Raw genomic sequence first — 17,400 nt, 5'->3', positions numbered from 1 at the left:
AAAAGTGTGAAAAAATTTAAAACTCCACCAACACTTTTATCACATGCACACCACCGACAATTTTTTTTAAATGAGTGAGTGATAACCCACCGACACTTTTATGTGTGAAAATTTTCAATAAATAGACATGATATTTTCACTACATACACACACCATCCGAGCTTAACAAACCTTCACCCTTTTCATATCTCTAGCATCACATATTTCCTAAATTTCCCTCCTTTCAATGAACAATTTCTGGGATCAAATTCGACGGTCTCAGGATGAAGATGATGAAGAGATAATGGCCACTAACGCCATTGTCATCGCTGCAGTCGCAGAAGAATCTGGAAACCAACACCGAGGGTGAGGTTCTCATCCGGGTCGTGCACCAAATGAGGAACGACTTAGAGAAGAAAGGGAGAAAGGTATGTTGGCCGACTATTTTTACGACCGGCCAGTGTTCAAAGATTGTGAGTTCCAAACACGTTACAGGATGAGTCTCAATCTCTTCAAGCATATATCTACTGACCTTTGCCAGTATGATCGTTACTTTGTTCAAAGGTCAGATGCTACTGGCAAAGTCGGACTGCTTTCGGAGCAGAAGATGACAGCTGCATTGCGAATGCTTGCTTACGGTGTAGGGGCAGATCAATGTGCTGAGTATTGTCGGATGGCAAAATCCACCTCCGTCGCAGACCATCAGCAATTTACACGAGGAATTGTTGATCTTTACTCATCAGAATACCTCCGCGCTTCTACTGATGTCGACCTCAGACAACTTCTTGCCAAAGGTGAGAGGAGAGGTTTTCCAGGAATGATTGGGAGCATCGACTGTATCCATTGGCAATGGAAGAATTGTCCGACATGTTGGGCTGGAGAATATAGTGGTAGGAAACAGATCCCCACTATCATCCTGGAAGCAGTCGCATCTTACAACACCTGGATTTGGCACGCATTCTTTGGAATGCCTGGGGCATGCAACGACCTGAACGTCTTGGCAAAGTCTCCGTTGTTTGATGAGCTTACCGCTGGTAGAGCACCTCTGATCCAATTCCAAGTTAACAACAGAGCTCACAGTTTAGGGTACTATCTCGCCGACGGTATTTATCCTCGATGGGCAACTTTCTTGAAAACTGTTCGAAATCCTACACGCCCCAAGGAAATCGAGTTTGTAAAGGCTCAAGAGGGGTATATGAAGGACGTAGAAAGATGTTTTGGTATATTACAGTCACGGTTTGGTATTGTTGGAAGAGCTGCTCGTGGGTGGCATAAAGAGGACCTTCAATACATCATGTTGACGTGTATTATATTACACAACATGATTGTCGAAAATGAACGACCTGAAGACAGCAATGATGAGTTGGAGTCCGATGATGAGGAGGATAACAATATGAGGCCCAGGATTGCTAAGGTATGGGAGGGACCAACCGGTAGAGACTTTGATCTTGTTGGTAGAGATGCTCATCATATGAACGGATTCATAGACCGCTACCAACAAATTAGATCTGAGCACAGTCACTCCAACCTTCAGGAATACCTCATTCAACACTTTTGGGAATTTCAAGGCAATAGGAGTATCTAGATCTGCTATTTGTGTGTGTTTTCATTTAGTTTTTATGTTTTTAATTATGTTTGTGTGGTTTCTACTTTAGTTTTTATATTTTTAATTATGTTTGTGTGGTTTAATTTAGCTTTTCATTTGTAAGGGTATTATTCAAATAAATTTTTATTTCATCAATCTAATGTTACATAAGTGAAAAACCAAGCATTGAAATCATAACAATACAATTATTTAAAATATATAACTCCCTAATTTTCCTAATCCTCATCTTCATTAGGAATCCAATTTGTGTTTGTGGGGTCATCCATATGGTTGGGGTTGGTGGATTCACCCGAAGAGAAAGGTGGGGAAGGGACTCCACCGGTGAATGGTGGTTATGGATAGCCACCGGTGAATGGTGGTTGTAGATAGCCACCGGTGAATGGTGTTTATGGAAAGTCACCGGTGAATGTTGGTTGTGGAAAACCACTGGGGAAATGAGATTGTGGATAATACCCACCGGAGAATGGTGGTTGTGGATAGTCATCGGGGAAAGGAGGTTGTGGATAATATCCACCGGGGAATGGTGGTTGTGGGATGTTAGATCCACGGGTTGCATCTTCAGCTTCTTTCTCCGCAATTTTTTGTTGTTTTCTTTGCCAGTAATTCTTTTTGGTTGGCGTCATCTTACTTGTGTCCATCTCCATAATACGCTCTTCCCTCTCTTGATTTTTGAATTCCCTCTCTTGAATATCCAATTGCAAGCGTATATAATCTCGTTGTTGTTGGTCACGGAGATGTCAAGCATATTCCTCATCACGTTTCTCCTTGGCAGACAACATTGATGTTTGGTTGGTTGCTATAGTCTCCACATCGGCTATCAGAGGACTGGAATCATTAGATGCTTTCTTTCCTTTCCGAATAGCTTCTTTGGCAGCCTTCTTTCCTTGAGGCCTGACAGAAGGATTGGGAGTTGTATCGGCGTTTACCTCATCTGCATCTATGTCCAACTGGACATGAGAATCAGGAACGGATTGTTGTGTGTGCATCCATTCAGTTCCTCCAGCCGAAGAGGAATGGCTTGGAATGTCACTAAATTGTTGAAACCCCTTAACAATCTCGTAACATTCTAAATTAATGAAATCACCTTTTTTTTGTTTTCCTTTCGATTTGGTCATCGCAGCTCTCCACAAATCTTGTGCTTGACGTAGCTATGTTAATTTAAACAAAAAAATATAAATCTATTAGTGCAAATATAAACGAGGTATAATGTATCAACTAATTAAATCCACCAACATCACCTACTAACTTTAAGTATAAGGTGAGTATAATGTATAATTAAAATAAATTTGAGTCTAAAGTTTGATTATGAAGTAATAATTTGAAGTATAATTATCAACTAAATTTTAATATATCTACAAATAATTTAAAGTATAATTATCAATAACATATATATTTCAACTAGTAATTTAAAGTAAGATGTATCAACTAATTAAATTTTAATATACACTAAAAGAATCATAAAAATTAATATTCGTGTTACACTACAAATTCATACCTCATCAATCATATTCGCACCACTCTTGTACCAACTTTTCGCTTGCCTATGCACAATGCCAAGCATAAAGTTCCACTTTCAAGGTTTTCCACCTCCCTTGAAAAGCTTGCAATGATCAGACATATCCATCCCAATGTTCGGCATAGTGTTGGCGTACCTCTATCCATAGATCATCTTTTCTTCGTTCCGTACCCTTTGCCGGATCTTTGCTAACATCCCTCCAAGATTTGCACAATTGAATGTCTTCATTAGTCTGCCAACGTGTCCCGTCAATACTTGGATCTGATACGGGTTGGACAATCGTATTGCCTCGTACGCTCATATTGGAATCAAAAAATTTCGGAAGATGAAAGCTATGAGGAGAAGGAACTAAAAATTTTGAGGAAGAAAAATGATTTTTTTGGTGTGAGAAGTAAAATAGGAGGTGAGGTATTTATAGGAAATTGTGGTTATATTTTTTTTGTTACCGTTGTAATCTAAAAAACCTCTTGTACCAGATTTATAGCCGTCAGATCCCTTTAATTATCAAAATCAACGGTCCAGATCTATGGACCGTTGCATTCAAACTGCAAAGTAGCCCAACGGCTACACGCCACGTCGCACCCCCACGCCACGACACGACAAAAGTCTGGCGGCTACGCGCCCTGCTGTCTTGTCGCCGCTAGAAGACAAGTGGTTGGCCTTCAGTTCTTCGGCTACGCGCGTCTCCCCTCTCCTCTTCTTCTTGGGCCAGCATGGCAGCCTGGGTCACGGCCTCAGTCACCATGGTGCCCGAGATGGTGCCATGGGCCTCCCACTGTGGTCTTGCCCCAGATCCGGTGGAAGGATGAATAGTGGAAAATCCTTGCCCCCAAGCCTCCTTTTGACGTGGTGCCCGGGCATAAGGTTGCCCAGTGAACTTGCTCTTAGTGAACAAATTCATGTCCTGTTTTGGATGAGCCCAATTCCATAAATGCTAGCTCAGGCATACTATCAAACATTATGACATGGACAAGTTGGTTTAAGCTTAGTTATAGACAAAACTAGTTTCATAATTGACAGATGTTTTAGACGAGTCCTGTACAATCTACATATTCCATAATTTTCTCGGCAGATCAATGGTTAGATAGAAAATAAACAAGTTTGCAAAAATTGTGTACCATATTGATTTCGCCACAACAACGTATAAGGGAAGATGGTTGAAGGCCAAGCATGGGGAAATGCAGCCCTGTTTCCCTGGTCAGCTACTGACCAGGAATGATTTGGTCACACACCGTTCTATTTAAATTGGACGGTTGATAGGTAAGTGATGAGATTTTGGATGAGATCTGTCAACCGTCCGATTTTAATAGGACGGTGAGTGACCAAATCATCGACTGATCAAGGGAACGGGACTCTGAGGAAATGATATTAGATGATGGTCCTTTGTGGACCTCATCACCTTCACTCTGATCCTCTCTTGATTTGCCCAAAACAAATGAAGGAAAAGGGCATTTGATCCCTTGCTTACAAGTTTTGATCTTAGCTAAGGATTAAAATATAGGTTTTTAAACATCTATAGGAAATGTCCAGATTTGCTCATCTAAGGGACAGTTTTAAGGGACTGTGAGGGGCAAATGTATCTAAACCACATGTATGAAATATAAAAGCAAAAATTATAACGACTTTAAACTGTGCATTTATTTTCAGCCGTTAGATTCACTTGTTCCTCACAGTCTCTTGAAAATTGTCCCTTAGGTGAACAGGCCTTAGGAAATGTCGGGGATACTTTGAAAAAGATTTTTTTATTTTATTTTTTTATTTATTTTTTGTGAAAGAGTCAATTTATTGAATTTACATATAAATAGATATGAATATCAACTTTATCTACATCCAAAAAGAGACTCTAGGTGGTTGAAAAGTCGTTGCCTGGTCCACAAAAGTACAATAATCAGTTTAAGACATATGACCCATATAGTACAAATTGTAGTGATGAACATGAAGTTATAGATCTCTTTGGAGCTGCCGACTGTTTCTTCTATTAGGGGATAATGAGGATGAATCCAACTGGATGACTGATCATGTACTTTTCCAAATTGATTATATTCATAAGCATCATAGCCAAATTAATTGTTGCCTTCATGAGATTCATTTGAGCTCTCATTGCCCTCTGTGCCTAAACTGATAGAGTCAAAATTTAAGGCAACTGAGACAACATCAGATGGGCTGATGGGGTACTTTGATCATCAGTTGCACCTTTAGTCCTCCCATAAACAATCATTTCGAACTATTCTGGCTCCGTGTTCTTCATCTTGGTGGCATGATCAAAATTACTTTCGAAGGTAAATTGGTTCGATCCTCCAACCATAGAAGATTGTCCATATTCATACCTTTCACCTCTACCACCTTTTCCACTTCCACCATCTTCATCATCATCAAAACTATCCGGTGTTGTTGTACCACTACCACACCACGCATCATCACTATCTGAATTATCTCATGATTTTTTGACAACTTCTTCAGATAAGACCCTCTCTACATTGATACCATCGTTAGGGAATTACTTCTCACATAGATTTGCCTTGAGGTAATTTCTCCTTACCCAGATTCGCCTTAAAGGAATTTCGTTGCACCCAAATCAGCCTTGAGAGGTTTCATCTCGAGCCATTTTTCCCAAATAGGGTGAGATGCCTCTCTATTAGGCCATTTCCTAACTAGAAACTACTTTTAAAATTTTGCACCCTCATATAACCTTTATATTCCATAATGTAAGTTTCACTATGAATAATTGAGTAACATTCTTATTTTTAGTTTCTCTTGTTAGATTTTACAGATATTTCTTTATTTTATTAGCCATTCGATGAAACGGTCAAATGATAAGAAATTTTTCCTCTATGATATTGTACTTATATGAGCATTTGCCTAACCATAATTAATTATAATGAGCTATGCTCATACTATCGCCAGCGGTACCAACAACTATTAAGGGTGTGACATACAGAAACACCGCCAAACAGGCTATCACCCAAGATCACCGCTGACAAGCCGCCACGCGCCGCGCCAAGATCACCTAGCTGAAGCTTCAAAAGCTGGGAATTGAAGCACATCAGTCCCACATCGATAACAAGGAAGAGAACAGTCTCTTCCTCACCTATAAAAGGTCTACTCCTCTCTCCTCATTAACTACGTATTTATTATTTACCTAACATTATTCTGTCAACATAAATACATTGACTAACTTAGGCAACAAAGAACAGAAGACCGCTCACCACGGTCTCCCTCTGGCGCCCTTTGTATTTCACTTGACAGGGAGCGGTAGCGCTACAACTTCCTCAGTAGCGGTCTAGGCTTGGACCAACGTTAACAAGATTTGGCTACCGCTGAATCTCAAATATTAACAGATAGATATATCGATCACTCCAAAAAGGGATATATTTCTATTAAAAAAAAAAGGATATATAAGAGATTGCACAAATATTTCAATCCTTGATCTTAGCTTCTTTAGTTTCAACAATAAAGAGCCAAGAACACTGATGTACCGATGTGAGACCATCATCTTCGCAGCATTTGTCACCTCTACTGCTATTTGTCTTATGTTCTTCCACATGGATATCTTTGTGTGCCTGTGCAACGAGTTATATATTGGCATATTGCTTTGTTCTCTACTTTTTCTTTTCTTTTCTTTTCTTTTTTTTGCCCGAAGACACCCAATAGTGATTGTTTTTAATTTTCAAAAAGATTTATTATTGACTTATTGTGTAGTCTGGGATTAACATGTGCATACAGTCCTGATTATTAAAACGGTTAGTCGCTACTTGCTAACACATATATGTAGGGAGCATAAAAAACATGAATCAATCACCATTAAGGTAAGATCACATGGACCAATCCAGCTATTAGGCAGCAAGGACATGTAATAATCCAAAACTATTGGATAATTTCTCCACCGAATCAATGGTAACTTAACAAGACCAAATTGAATTGGCCAATCAGTTATTAAAACAACGTTTGTGATGCAGTTCTTGGTTCTTTGCGGCATCTCCAATCCCTTTAGTTAAAAGCCATAATCATTTCAGAATTTGACACCTCTAGAAGGGTGTATTGTATATGGAATTAGTAGAAGTTTTAAAGAAATTCATAGAATTTAAAAGTCTGAGTGTATTCAATATAGACTTTTAGCAGTCCATGAAAGTCTTGGGGTATTCAATTAGGATATGTAAAGACTTCATGAAATTTCCACCAAAATCTAGGGGTATTCAATTAGAATTTTTAAAAATGAATGAAAGTACATAGGTATTCAAAATATCATTCATACTTATGGAATTAGAAAATCATGGATAATTATAGACTTTGTAGTGTTAACTATACATACCAAACTCCAATAATTTTCTAGCCACTAGACCAAAGATTTCAAAAAGTCCATCAAAGTACCATTTCTTTAAAATAAATAAATAAATAAATAAAATCTATCAAAGTTCTTCTCTCTATGCGCGAAGAGGTTGGTCCTCCATCATCTCTCTTTCTTGGTTTTTGTCACGCCCCCGAATTTCGAATAACGAAATTCGAATCCAAAACGCAATAACTTAATAAGCACAAGAAAACACTTAGAACATTTTTCATTTAAACTAAGCAACAAATATCAACACCGACTCATTCTTTAGAGTCACATATTACATTACAGAGAGTTTACAAATTAAACTGAACAACAATTCAAAATGTAAACACACCACCACTCTTGCTACACAGCGGAAGATTAAAACTAAGAGTACCCTTCTAAGTCCATGCTACTGAAAGTACACCTCAGTTTCGATGATGATTACTCGATATTCTAACTTACACAATAACCCCTACATCATGGATTAGTGCACCGGTTTGAAACAACAAATCTGGTAAGCTTTTGCAAGATCGTATGAGTAAATCAAAATAACCACAAAACTCCTTTCCAACTCAAGGACAACAAAACAACATAATGATTAATTTCAACAATAAATCATTTTCTTTTTTAGGAAACACATGTCACCACCATGACAAATCAATCATTCGTAATCTCGACATCAAACCAAGAAATCACTTTTCTTTCCTCTCAACCGAAAGCATTATCACCACAACGACATGATAAAACATTTCTCAACTCACTACAAGTCTCAACCACAAATGCACTCACGATTTAAAATAAATAAAACAGTAATCCCTACATAGAAAATTTAGTTCAAGAGATCACCAAAAAACACACAATCCAAAAATGTAGTAATCCCTGCATATAGATATTGATGAGAAGAGCAACTTTCATACCTGGAGCTAAGACCAATTCGGTCTAGATCAAGCTTGAACAAGCCCGAGAAATCTGGACCGTTGAACTTCAAATCGTGATTCCGGCCACCACACTTCGAATCGTGCTTGAAGGATGCCATATATGGTTATGATCTAGAGGAGGAGAGTGTCACAATATAACCTGTTTGTAGCTTAGCCGCCATTGACAGAGCCACCACCTCCGCTGCTCTATCTCTGTCTGCAGTGCTCTCCGGGAGAAGCCTTTACTAGGGGTCGGAAGAGAATCATCGAGTGAGTCAGTCCGGGTCGAGTTCGCCGCCATAGATCACCGGAAAATGGCCTTCTGACCGGGTCGGGTCGGATGCTTGCTCGCGGGTTGGTGGTTGGCTGAGAGAGTTTCTGGAATTTTCCTGAAAGTTTCCCCTTTTGGAAACTTATGAATTTTTCTGGATTTTTTTCCTATTTATACTAAAATGTAAACTTTTTCCGATGGCCATAACTTCTTCATTCGAACTCCGATTTTTGCGTTCCGCATATCCACGAACTCGTATCGACATGCTGTACGACTTAATTTTTCTGGATTTTTTTCCTATTTATTTTAAAATGGAAACTTTTTCCGATGGCCATAACTTCTTCATACAAACTCTGATTTTTGCGTTCCACATATCCACGAACTCGTATTGACACGCTCTACGACTTTTGTGAAGGAAGTTTTAGGAGAAACTCAAGGAATAAAAGTCAACTCTTTTACCGCTCGAAAATAAAACGTTTCGAGTAATTATTGGTCCGAAACACTTTCACTCCACCCTCGAACCATGAAATTGCACTAAAGAACACTTAATTATTGGTCTGAAACACTTTCACTCCACCCTCGAACCATGAAATTGCACTAAAGAACACTTTATTAGTTCCCGGAAATTTGTAGAAACTAATAACGAATTTTCGGAGTATTACAGTTTTTTTGTCTTTTCTTTAATCTTTTATGATATCAACATTTTTTGATACCCAATATGTTCATTCTTGTTGTTGAATGTGATTTTTGTTTTTCAGTAGTGATACTTGGAAGCCTGATAGCAATAAAAATGATTTATGAAACCCTAAAACCCAAATATTGTGATCTACCCCTAAAATCTTTAATAGTGTTGCTATGAAATATTGGTTTGAATTTATATTATGGTTCAAAGAAAACTTGAACAATTGAATTTCAATTGATTGATTATATTGATTATAGATCAAGACATTGACCAATATTGTTATGATTTATGTTAATCGGCGAAAACAAAATTGATGAGAATAAGTAACCAAAAACATCTATTGATCTATATTGTTACGTCCCGAACCTAGGAATTTCGATTTACTTTCGTGTTGGACGGTAATTTTTGATTAAAATAGAAAGTTACCTAGGAATGGAAACCCACCCTAGGTAACTTTCTATTTTAATCAAAAATTACCGTCCAACACGAAAGTAAATCGAAATTCCTAGGTTCGGGACGTAACATATATTGTATCTTTATGTTGATTGAGAGATTAGGAATGAGAACAAACTAGTTAGACAAAGTAATAATCATTCATTTGAGTTAATTTCTACTGGAAGATATTTGACCATTGAAGAGACAATGAGTTATTATCTTGTTTTGCGTTTGGGCTACATTAGTTTTGTTTTTTGTGTTTTATGTTTTTGTACTTGCTATGAAATCTATAGAAGTCATTCATAAAGTATATAGATTTTCATGAATCAATAAAAAGTCTGTTGCTAAAATCAATGGTTTTAAGAAATCAATAGCAATCTATCAACTTTTCAAAAAGTTTGTGAACTTTTTGAAAAGTCTGTCATTTAAAAAAAGTCTACACAAATCCAAATACAATACACCCCCTAGTGTCATTACTATTCATTCAGATTTTGCATCTCCAACCCCTTTTAGTAAAAAACTATAGTCATTTCATAATTTTAATCACTTTAAACAATCATTTACAATATACATTTATATATCATATATAATTTATTTATATAATATATATTGTTATAATTACATTAATTTTTTTTATTTTTTAGAAAATTTTCTTTTATTTTTTCATGTGTTTTTGTATAAAAAAAAATGTTACTTTATTAGCCGTTGAATTTAGTCCATCACATTTTTATGGTCGTTTGATTGGAAATTAAGTAATTAATTTTGCTTTTTTGTTTTCTGTTCCAATTAATCTGGGCCCTTCATTTTGAATTGAATCAATGCAAAGTGAATATAACCTCCATTATGTAGCTACCATTTGAGGCCGATCACGTGTCCCACCGAGTGAATATGGCTTTCGTCCTCTGTTTTTAAGTCAAAATGACTCAAGTTTTGACTTGAGAGTCATTTTAAATCTGCCAATTTTTGGGTTGGAGCAGCTGAAAAATAGCTAGGATAGCCATTTTGGCTTTTGGCATACCACATATCTGGTAGGGCTGACCAATCAGTACACATGCAACATGATGTTTTGGGTATTCACTTAAAAAAAGTAAAAAGTAAGGATAGTTTTGGAACACACTTAAATTTTTTTGAGTTTTGGTTGGGCAACCCCATCGCCACTTGGTACTTTGCCCTATGTAAGAATTGCTCTTTGACTGTACGTTTGCCACACCACCAAAGAGTTGGAGTTGCCCTTATGTCGCTTGTATGTCTAAAACGCAAAATAGCAAATTCTGCAAATAAAAGCTTGGTGACATAGGATTATAGGAGATTCCACCCAACCACACCACTAAAAAAAGAAAGAGAATAGCATTGCCAAAACATTGTGCAACTGCAAGGTGCAAAGTATGCAAAATAAAGCCTTGGAAATATCATCGATCAAGAAGTCGGCGCTGTCATATGTTTAAGAGGAGAAGAGGATGGTATGAATGAGATTTTAATAAAATTGTCACTCGGTCGGTTCGAATCGGTTATAGGTATTACCAACATCAAAACCAAAACTTTCGGTTTCAAAATTAAGCCACCAATTACTAACTAAAATTTTTGGTTTTTAATCATATCTACCAAATTCAGTATTTCAGTTTTCGGTATTACCAACTTTAGAACAACTAATTCTTTGTAATATAAATTAGAATGAACAAAATTAGGTTTTTCAATTTTATAACCGTAAACTTCGTATTCATCTACTAATCATAGCTCTCTTTTGTATATATGACATCAAATTTTATCTATTTTCAATAAAACTAGGTTATTTAACCATCTTGGACTAGGTTTCTCAAAATACATGTACTATTAATTATGTAGTATATTGAGTAATGTTCATACTATTATGAAAACTTTTATGTTTATTTCCTAATATACATGTATGTGTATTGAAAACCATAGCATATAAAGCTAATATTTAGATAATCGGTAGATTCGGTATTTACCAAAACCAAACCAACTTTTTCGGTAATTTTCGATTTCAGTTTTATCGGTCTTGGTTAGTAAAAAGTCAGTTTACCAAACCTAAAATATCGGTTGGTATTCGGTCGGTTTGGTAATTACCAAACCAAGTGGCAGCCCTAGATTTTATGGACTGAGGGTATGTGACAAAAGGAGGGTAAAAGTGTTTGGCCATGGTAAATAGAGAGATATCTGATTGCGACAACTAAAGAGAAGAAAGCAAAACCCTAGACTTGTAGGATTATTCTACGGTACATTAAAATGTACTAATACATCAATTAGACTAGTTTTAATATTAAGTTAATATTAAGGTAGACTTGTTCAATCAAGTCAAACTAGTTTACTTATACATCGATACATTAATGTACCGTAGAACTTTATGAGTTTGCACTAAAAGAAAAAGAAAAGAGTCTACTAATGCATCTGCATTCTCTACAGTGTCGTTACAACTCTAGCATGTTTTACAAAGACGTGGTTTTGACTAGAGCTGTCTGAGCAATTCCTTAAAACACATAATATAAGCAAGGCAATGGAGTTGTGCATCGCTTGGCTCGGTGTATTTTGGACAACTCTCCTTGTAATAATTTTCCTCCACCTCTAGTAGAGGGTTTACATCCGATTGTAACTAGTTTGCTCAAGTAATAAATTTTATTGCCGATGAGCTGACGTGTTATTTGGAATAATCGATATCGTAGAGGTCTCAAGTGAACATGAGATAAAAAATAAAAAATAAATAAAATTTCTTGTCGTCATGTTGTGTCTTCTAAATAAAAACAGAGAATCACTAATTTAAACGCTTTGAATTTTCAAATTAACGGTTACATATTTTAAATTTAAAAGATTTAAACTATCAACTAAAATTTAAAACAATTAGCAACAATATTGGAAAGTCATGATCGAGTCATAGTTGAATAAGCCAAACCCGTATATATTGTATTTGCTCAATTTTCTTTTATTTTTACAAAATTCACACACTATGCTAACAAAATTAATTTAATTAAAAAAAAAAAAAAAAAAAAGGTGGAAGGGTGAGGCACCAAGGACAAGAAAACAAAGAAGAGAGAGAGGGAACATAGGAGCAATTTTGCTCAACAGCTCGTGTTACCCTCTCTCTCGCCCCCCCTCCATCTTTTCCCTCCTTCAAACCCTAACCGATCCCCACAACCCTAATTCCACCTCCCCCCTCTTCACAAAATCAACCCTTTGAATCAAACCCACCACCACCCCATGTACATAGCTTGATTGCCCTCCTCATTTTCCCAAACCCCAGAGCCCAAAATCGAAAGGGGGGTTCGAATTCTAGACCATGTATAGGGAACGCGGAGGTGGGTCGTCGAAAACTGAGCTCGTCGGTGGGCCGCTGGACCGCAAGCGCATCAACGATGCGCTGGACAAGCACTTAGAGAAGTCCTCCCCATCCACATCCAGAGCTTTGGCCAATAGTAAAGACAAAGAGAGGCTCTCTGTGCCCTCCACTTCCGCCGGAAAATCTCAGCTCGATCACCGCGCCGCAGCCGCCGCCGCCGCCTCGCTCGCCAAGAACAAGTGCTCCGATGGTGGGTCTCATTTTCGATGGTTTTCTGTTTTGAATTGTTGGGTTTGTGGAAGTTTGGCTTGGTTGTTGTGGGTAGAGAGGATTTGGAGGATTTTAGTGTAATGGGTTTTGTTTCTTAGTAGCTGTAAATTCAGTTTTGGGTGTGTTTGATGCTAATAATGTGCTTTAGGAGTCGGGTTATTAATACAGGATTCGATTTTCGATCTTTTGTGGTGTATGGTGGTAAGCAAGTATGGTGTGTGTTTGGTAAAATGTGCTTAAACTGTGTAATGAGATGTTAGTTTTAGTTGATTTAGTAACGCTGAGAGATGGGAAAAGTTGAAAGCTCACGCTTTTATGGTATTTTTGTGTTCGGGAACTTCGGTGGCAGAGTGATGACTTGTATTGGAAAGAAGCTCAGCTCTTCAAAGTATTAACTTACCAATTTCAATTGTTTTCCCATTTTAAGTCTACTAATCGGGACTAAACGGTTGTCTTGAAGGACTTTGCTAGAAAATGTAGTTTTTCCTTTTTTTGCATGTTGATAAAGTTGGTATCGCTTACGTATTATGCATTAATTGCAGAGGAATCTGAGACGGACAGTGAAGAATCAGATGTCAGTGGTTCTGATGGAGACGACACATCTTGGATTTCATGGTTCTGCAATCTGCGAGGAAATGAATTTTTTTGTGAAGTCGATGATGAATACATCCAAGATGATTTTAATCTCTGTGGTTTGAGCAGTCAAGTTCCGTATTATGATTATGCTCTTGATCTGATTTTAGATGTTGAATCTTCTCATGGTAAGAGTTTCTCTGAGCTAAGTGGTTCGTGGGTTGTGATTTTTAATAAGAAAGATATATATGTATTTGCTTTGAACCATCTTTGGTTATTCCGTATTTTGTGCAACCATGGCATAAAATTAATTGTTAAACTTAGGCCACTGTCTTTTTCCCCCTTAACTTTCCTTTGAATGAAAGACTATGACACTGTATGGAAAAGAATCTATGCTCAGTGCACAAGAATCACTTGTTAGTTTGTTTACATGTGTTTAATTTCATTTTCTTTTAATTTCTTGAATTGTTTAAGAGCGTAACAAAGTATACAGTTTCTCAATATAGAAGCTGATTCTGAGATAAGCTAACAATACTGTTACGTAAGGAGGGGGTTTGTATGTCTTTCTTAGGTGGAATCTAGCTGCATCCTTGTATTCGAAAGTATACTTTCTGGCACATAAGCTGCAAAGTTGTACCCCCATTAGGGTTCTGAGCCTATTAATTTATGGTTTTAAACTTTTAAGATTATCTCCATCACCCATGATGATTCTCAGCCTTTGTTTTCTCTCTTAAGAATTTGACCGTGTGTTTTCTGAGCTGAGAAAAGTAGTCTGCTGAACCTCAGAATGGCAAAAAGTACCAGCACATTGGTTGAAATATAACCTAAATCAATAATATAGGAAACTAGATTTAAATATTATCAGTTATTGTTATTTTCTTAATTTGGTTCCCCGTTTACCACTCAATGAGAGTAATAAATTTTCCTTAATTTAGCTCTTAGCGTCATTTTAGGGACTAAGGGTATAGGTTTTTCTATTGTTGGTTTTAAGCTCCCATTGTATGGTATTTTTCTTTTTCAAAGAAATAAGAATTAAGATTCTGATTTATGATAATTGAAGATTTCATGTGCCGCCAAAAGTTTATGAATAATTTTATTGAATGATGTTATTAGTCCAGTACATCTTGATATACAGGATTTCAGAGCTTAAAATGATGTTAGATATATCAAACGTAGTAATAAGAAGCAATTAGCTAAGTTTACTGTTCGCAATGGTTAAGTACACTTGATAAAAATTGTTGGGAGTATCCATATAGGTACAGTACCTAGGAAGCCAGCACACACTTTTACTTTTACAACTTCACTTTTGCCAAGAAAGGGGCTCATCTTGGGTAGAAACACTGGTATTGGATTAGATGAAATCAGTAACATCAGGGCTAATACATTTCCTACTCTCTCTCTCTCTTTCTTTTTCTCTCCCTAAAATAATATTAAATTTAGGTAGCCTATGAAGTCTTCGATAATCACAGTTCAGAATCTTATTTCCATGAAAAGAAGTGTCATACAATTAGCTAAGTTTACCATTCAAAATGGTTGAATACACATACACTTGATAAAAAAGTGTTGGCAGTATCCATATAGGTATCTGTGGAGGTGGTCCACACATACGGTACCTGAAAGCCGCCATACACTTCTAAAACTTTAATTTTCCCAAAAATGGGGCTCATTTTGGGTAGAAATATTGGTATGGTATTAGATAAAATCTAAAATATGAGAGCTAAAACTCCAACTCTCTCTCTCTCTCGCTCAGCCTTTTGTCATGGACGTACTTAATGGTTATGGATTCTGTCCAGGTGATATGTTCACTGAAGAGCAGAATGAGTTGGTTGAATCGGCAGCAGAGATGCTATATGGTCTTATTCATGTTAGATACATATTGACAAGCAAAGGAATGTCTGCAATGGTAACATCCTGATTAATTTTTCTGTGTCCATTTTGTTTGTTATTCTATCATGCTTTTGTCGGATATTAATGTTAATGTTATACAGTTGGAGAAATACAAAAACTATGACTTTGGAAGATGTCCAAGAGTTTACTGCTGTGGACAACCCTGCCTTCCAGTTGGTCAATCGGACATTCCTCGATCAAGCACTGTAAAAATATACTGCCCCAAATGCGAAGATATATATTACCCTCGATCCAAGTACCAAGGCAGTATCCTTTTTTGCTTAGATGTTAACATGTGCAACTAAGATTTAGCATTCTAATTGATTGATGAGTCCCTTTCTGAACTCTATCCTTTTGGTTCTTTGTAGTGTAAGTTATGGTCTTTCCATCTGCATGATTTTCTGTTCTGTTTTCCCTTTTAAATTTCATGTTAGTCTGGTTGCTTATGGTATAACGGATCTTCAGCAGATATCTGGTCCCCTTGTTTGTGTGAGAATTAGTGCAATTGCTTGAAAATCTACTTCAACAGATAGTAAGCCCACTGTGTCAATCCATGTGTGTGGAAGCTAAGCTTTACTTTTGTTAGCAATCAGAACTGTAGCTAGAGAACAGGATGTGTTTGCCTGGGTTTGGGAATGGCCATATCTTTTATGGTAATAACATAGGCTGATCGAGAGTAACGAAATATTTGCAAGCCTACAAGAGGAACATGCAATGTGGAGAGTGATTTTCTCCACCATCAATGGGACATGTAACCGCTGGGTTTGTGGATGTGTGAATGTGTGTTGGTGGGTACAAGTGAGGTATAATAACTATATACTAAACACATAAGTGGACATGGTTAGGATATGTGAACTCCTTGCTTAGACTGATTATAATTGAAAGTACAATGTGAAATGTCTATGTTTTTCCATCTTAAGTCTCTCTTTAGATGTATGGGCATCTAGAGATGCATGGTTGTTATTGGTCGTTGTGTTTAGCACTCGGATTATACATTTCTGTTTCTTTAACATTTTGAAGATATTGATGGAGCTTATTTCGGCACCACATTTCCGCACCTATTCTTGATGACGTATGGACACCTTAAACCACAAAAGGCTTCACAGAGTTATGTGCCAAGAGTTTTCGGCTTCAAGCTCCACAAACCATAGGCATGTTGCAAACTGCTAAACTTGTGATGAGATCTTCCATTGACCATCCTTGGTCCTTATCTTGCTTCATGCCTCCATTGATAAAGGCGTGAGTGTAAGAAGTGAGGTAGCTGCTGTAGCTGCTAATGTACGAAGAGTGATCTACCATTGGAAATGTTTAAAGAGCAAATTGCCCTATTATAGGAGCAAACCTTGTCTTTGAATTTAATCGTGAAATTTACAGAGCACTTGTAAGATTATTTCGTATCGTTGATTGAGATTGACGTGCTTTACATTTGCACTTCCTGGTTTTTCATTCCTTTTACTATGATTAATCATGCATCAATTCTGTCCATTGAGTGCGTTCTTCTGCATTTTGCATTAGAATACAGTCCCGGTTTACACAGCTTTCCCGTTCATAGATGTTGGACACTATCATTTGCTTCATAGATGCAGATATAGTGATATATGAATAGTGTGATGTACTTTGTAGTTTTACTACACTTGCAAGCATATATTTGCAATTGTGACAT

General features: G+C 37.0%; 2 protein-coding genes across 2 annotated transcripts; both read left to right on the top strand.

Annotated features, from left to right (window-relative positions):
* Positions 1–475: 475 nt before the first annotated feature.
* LOC112166111 (putative nuclease HARBI1) lies at positions 476–1,564 on the top strand. Its single transcript, XM_040506379.1, has one exon. It carries the CDS (start codon positions 476–478, stop codon positions 1,562–1,564), a length of 1,089 nt encoding a protein of 362 aa, XP_040362313.1.
* Positions 1,565–12,755: 11,191 nt separating this feature from the next.
* On the top strand, positions 12,756–17,222 carry LOC112196953 (putative casein kinase II subunit beta-4). Its single transcript, XM_024337458.2, has 5 exons — positions 12,756–13,257; positions 13,820–14,038; positions 15,644–15,753; positions 15,839–16,004; positions 16,758–17,222. Exons 1-5 carry the CDS (start codon positions 13,008–13,010, stop codon positions 16,886–16,888), a joined length of 876 nt encoding a protein of 291 aa, XP_024193226.1. The 5' UTR covers positions 12,756–13,007; the 3' UTR covers positions 16,889–17,222.
* The last annotated feature ends 178 nt before the right edge of the window (positions 17,223–17,400 follow it).

This window comes from Rosa chinensis, chromosome 1, assembly GCF_002994745.2.
Source record: "Rosa chinensis cultivar Old Blush chromosome 1, RchiOBHm-V2, whole genome shotgun sequence".
Classification (NCBI taxonomy): Eukaryota; Viridiplantae; Streptophyta; class Magnoliopsida; order Rosales; family Rosaceae; genus Rosa; species Rosa chinensis.
The sequence above is the reverse complement of the archived record's forward strand: the minus strand, read 5'-3'. Positions and strand labels throughout refer to the sequence as shown.

Coding starts and splice junctions, on each gene's coding strand:
- LOC112166111 (XM_040506379.1), top strand. CDS start 476: ATGAGTCTCAATCTCTTCAAGCATATATCTACTGACCTTTGCCAGTAT.
- LOC112196953 (XM_024337458.2), top strand. CDS start 13,008: ATGTATAGGGAACGCGGAGGTGGGTCGTCGAAAACTGAGCTCGTCGGT. Junction 13,258..13,819: donor CAAGAACAAGTGCTCCGATG/GTGGGTCTCATT, acceptor CATTAATTGCAG/AGGAATCTGAGACGGACAGT. Junction 14,039..15,643: donor AGATGTTGAATCTTCTCATG/GTAAGAGTTTCT, acceptor GATTCTGTCCAG/GTGATATGTTCACTGAAGAG.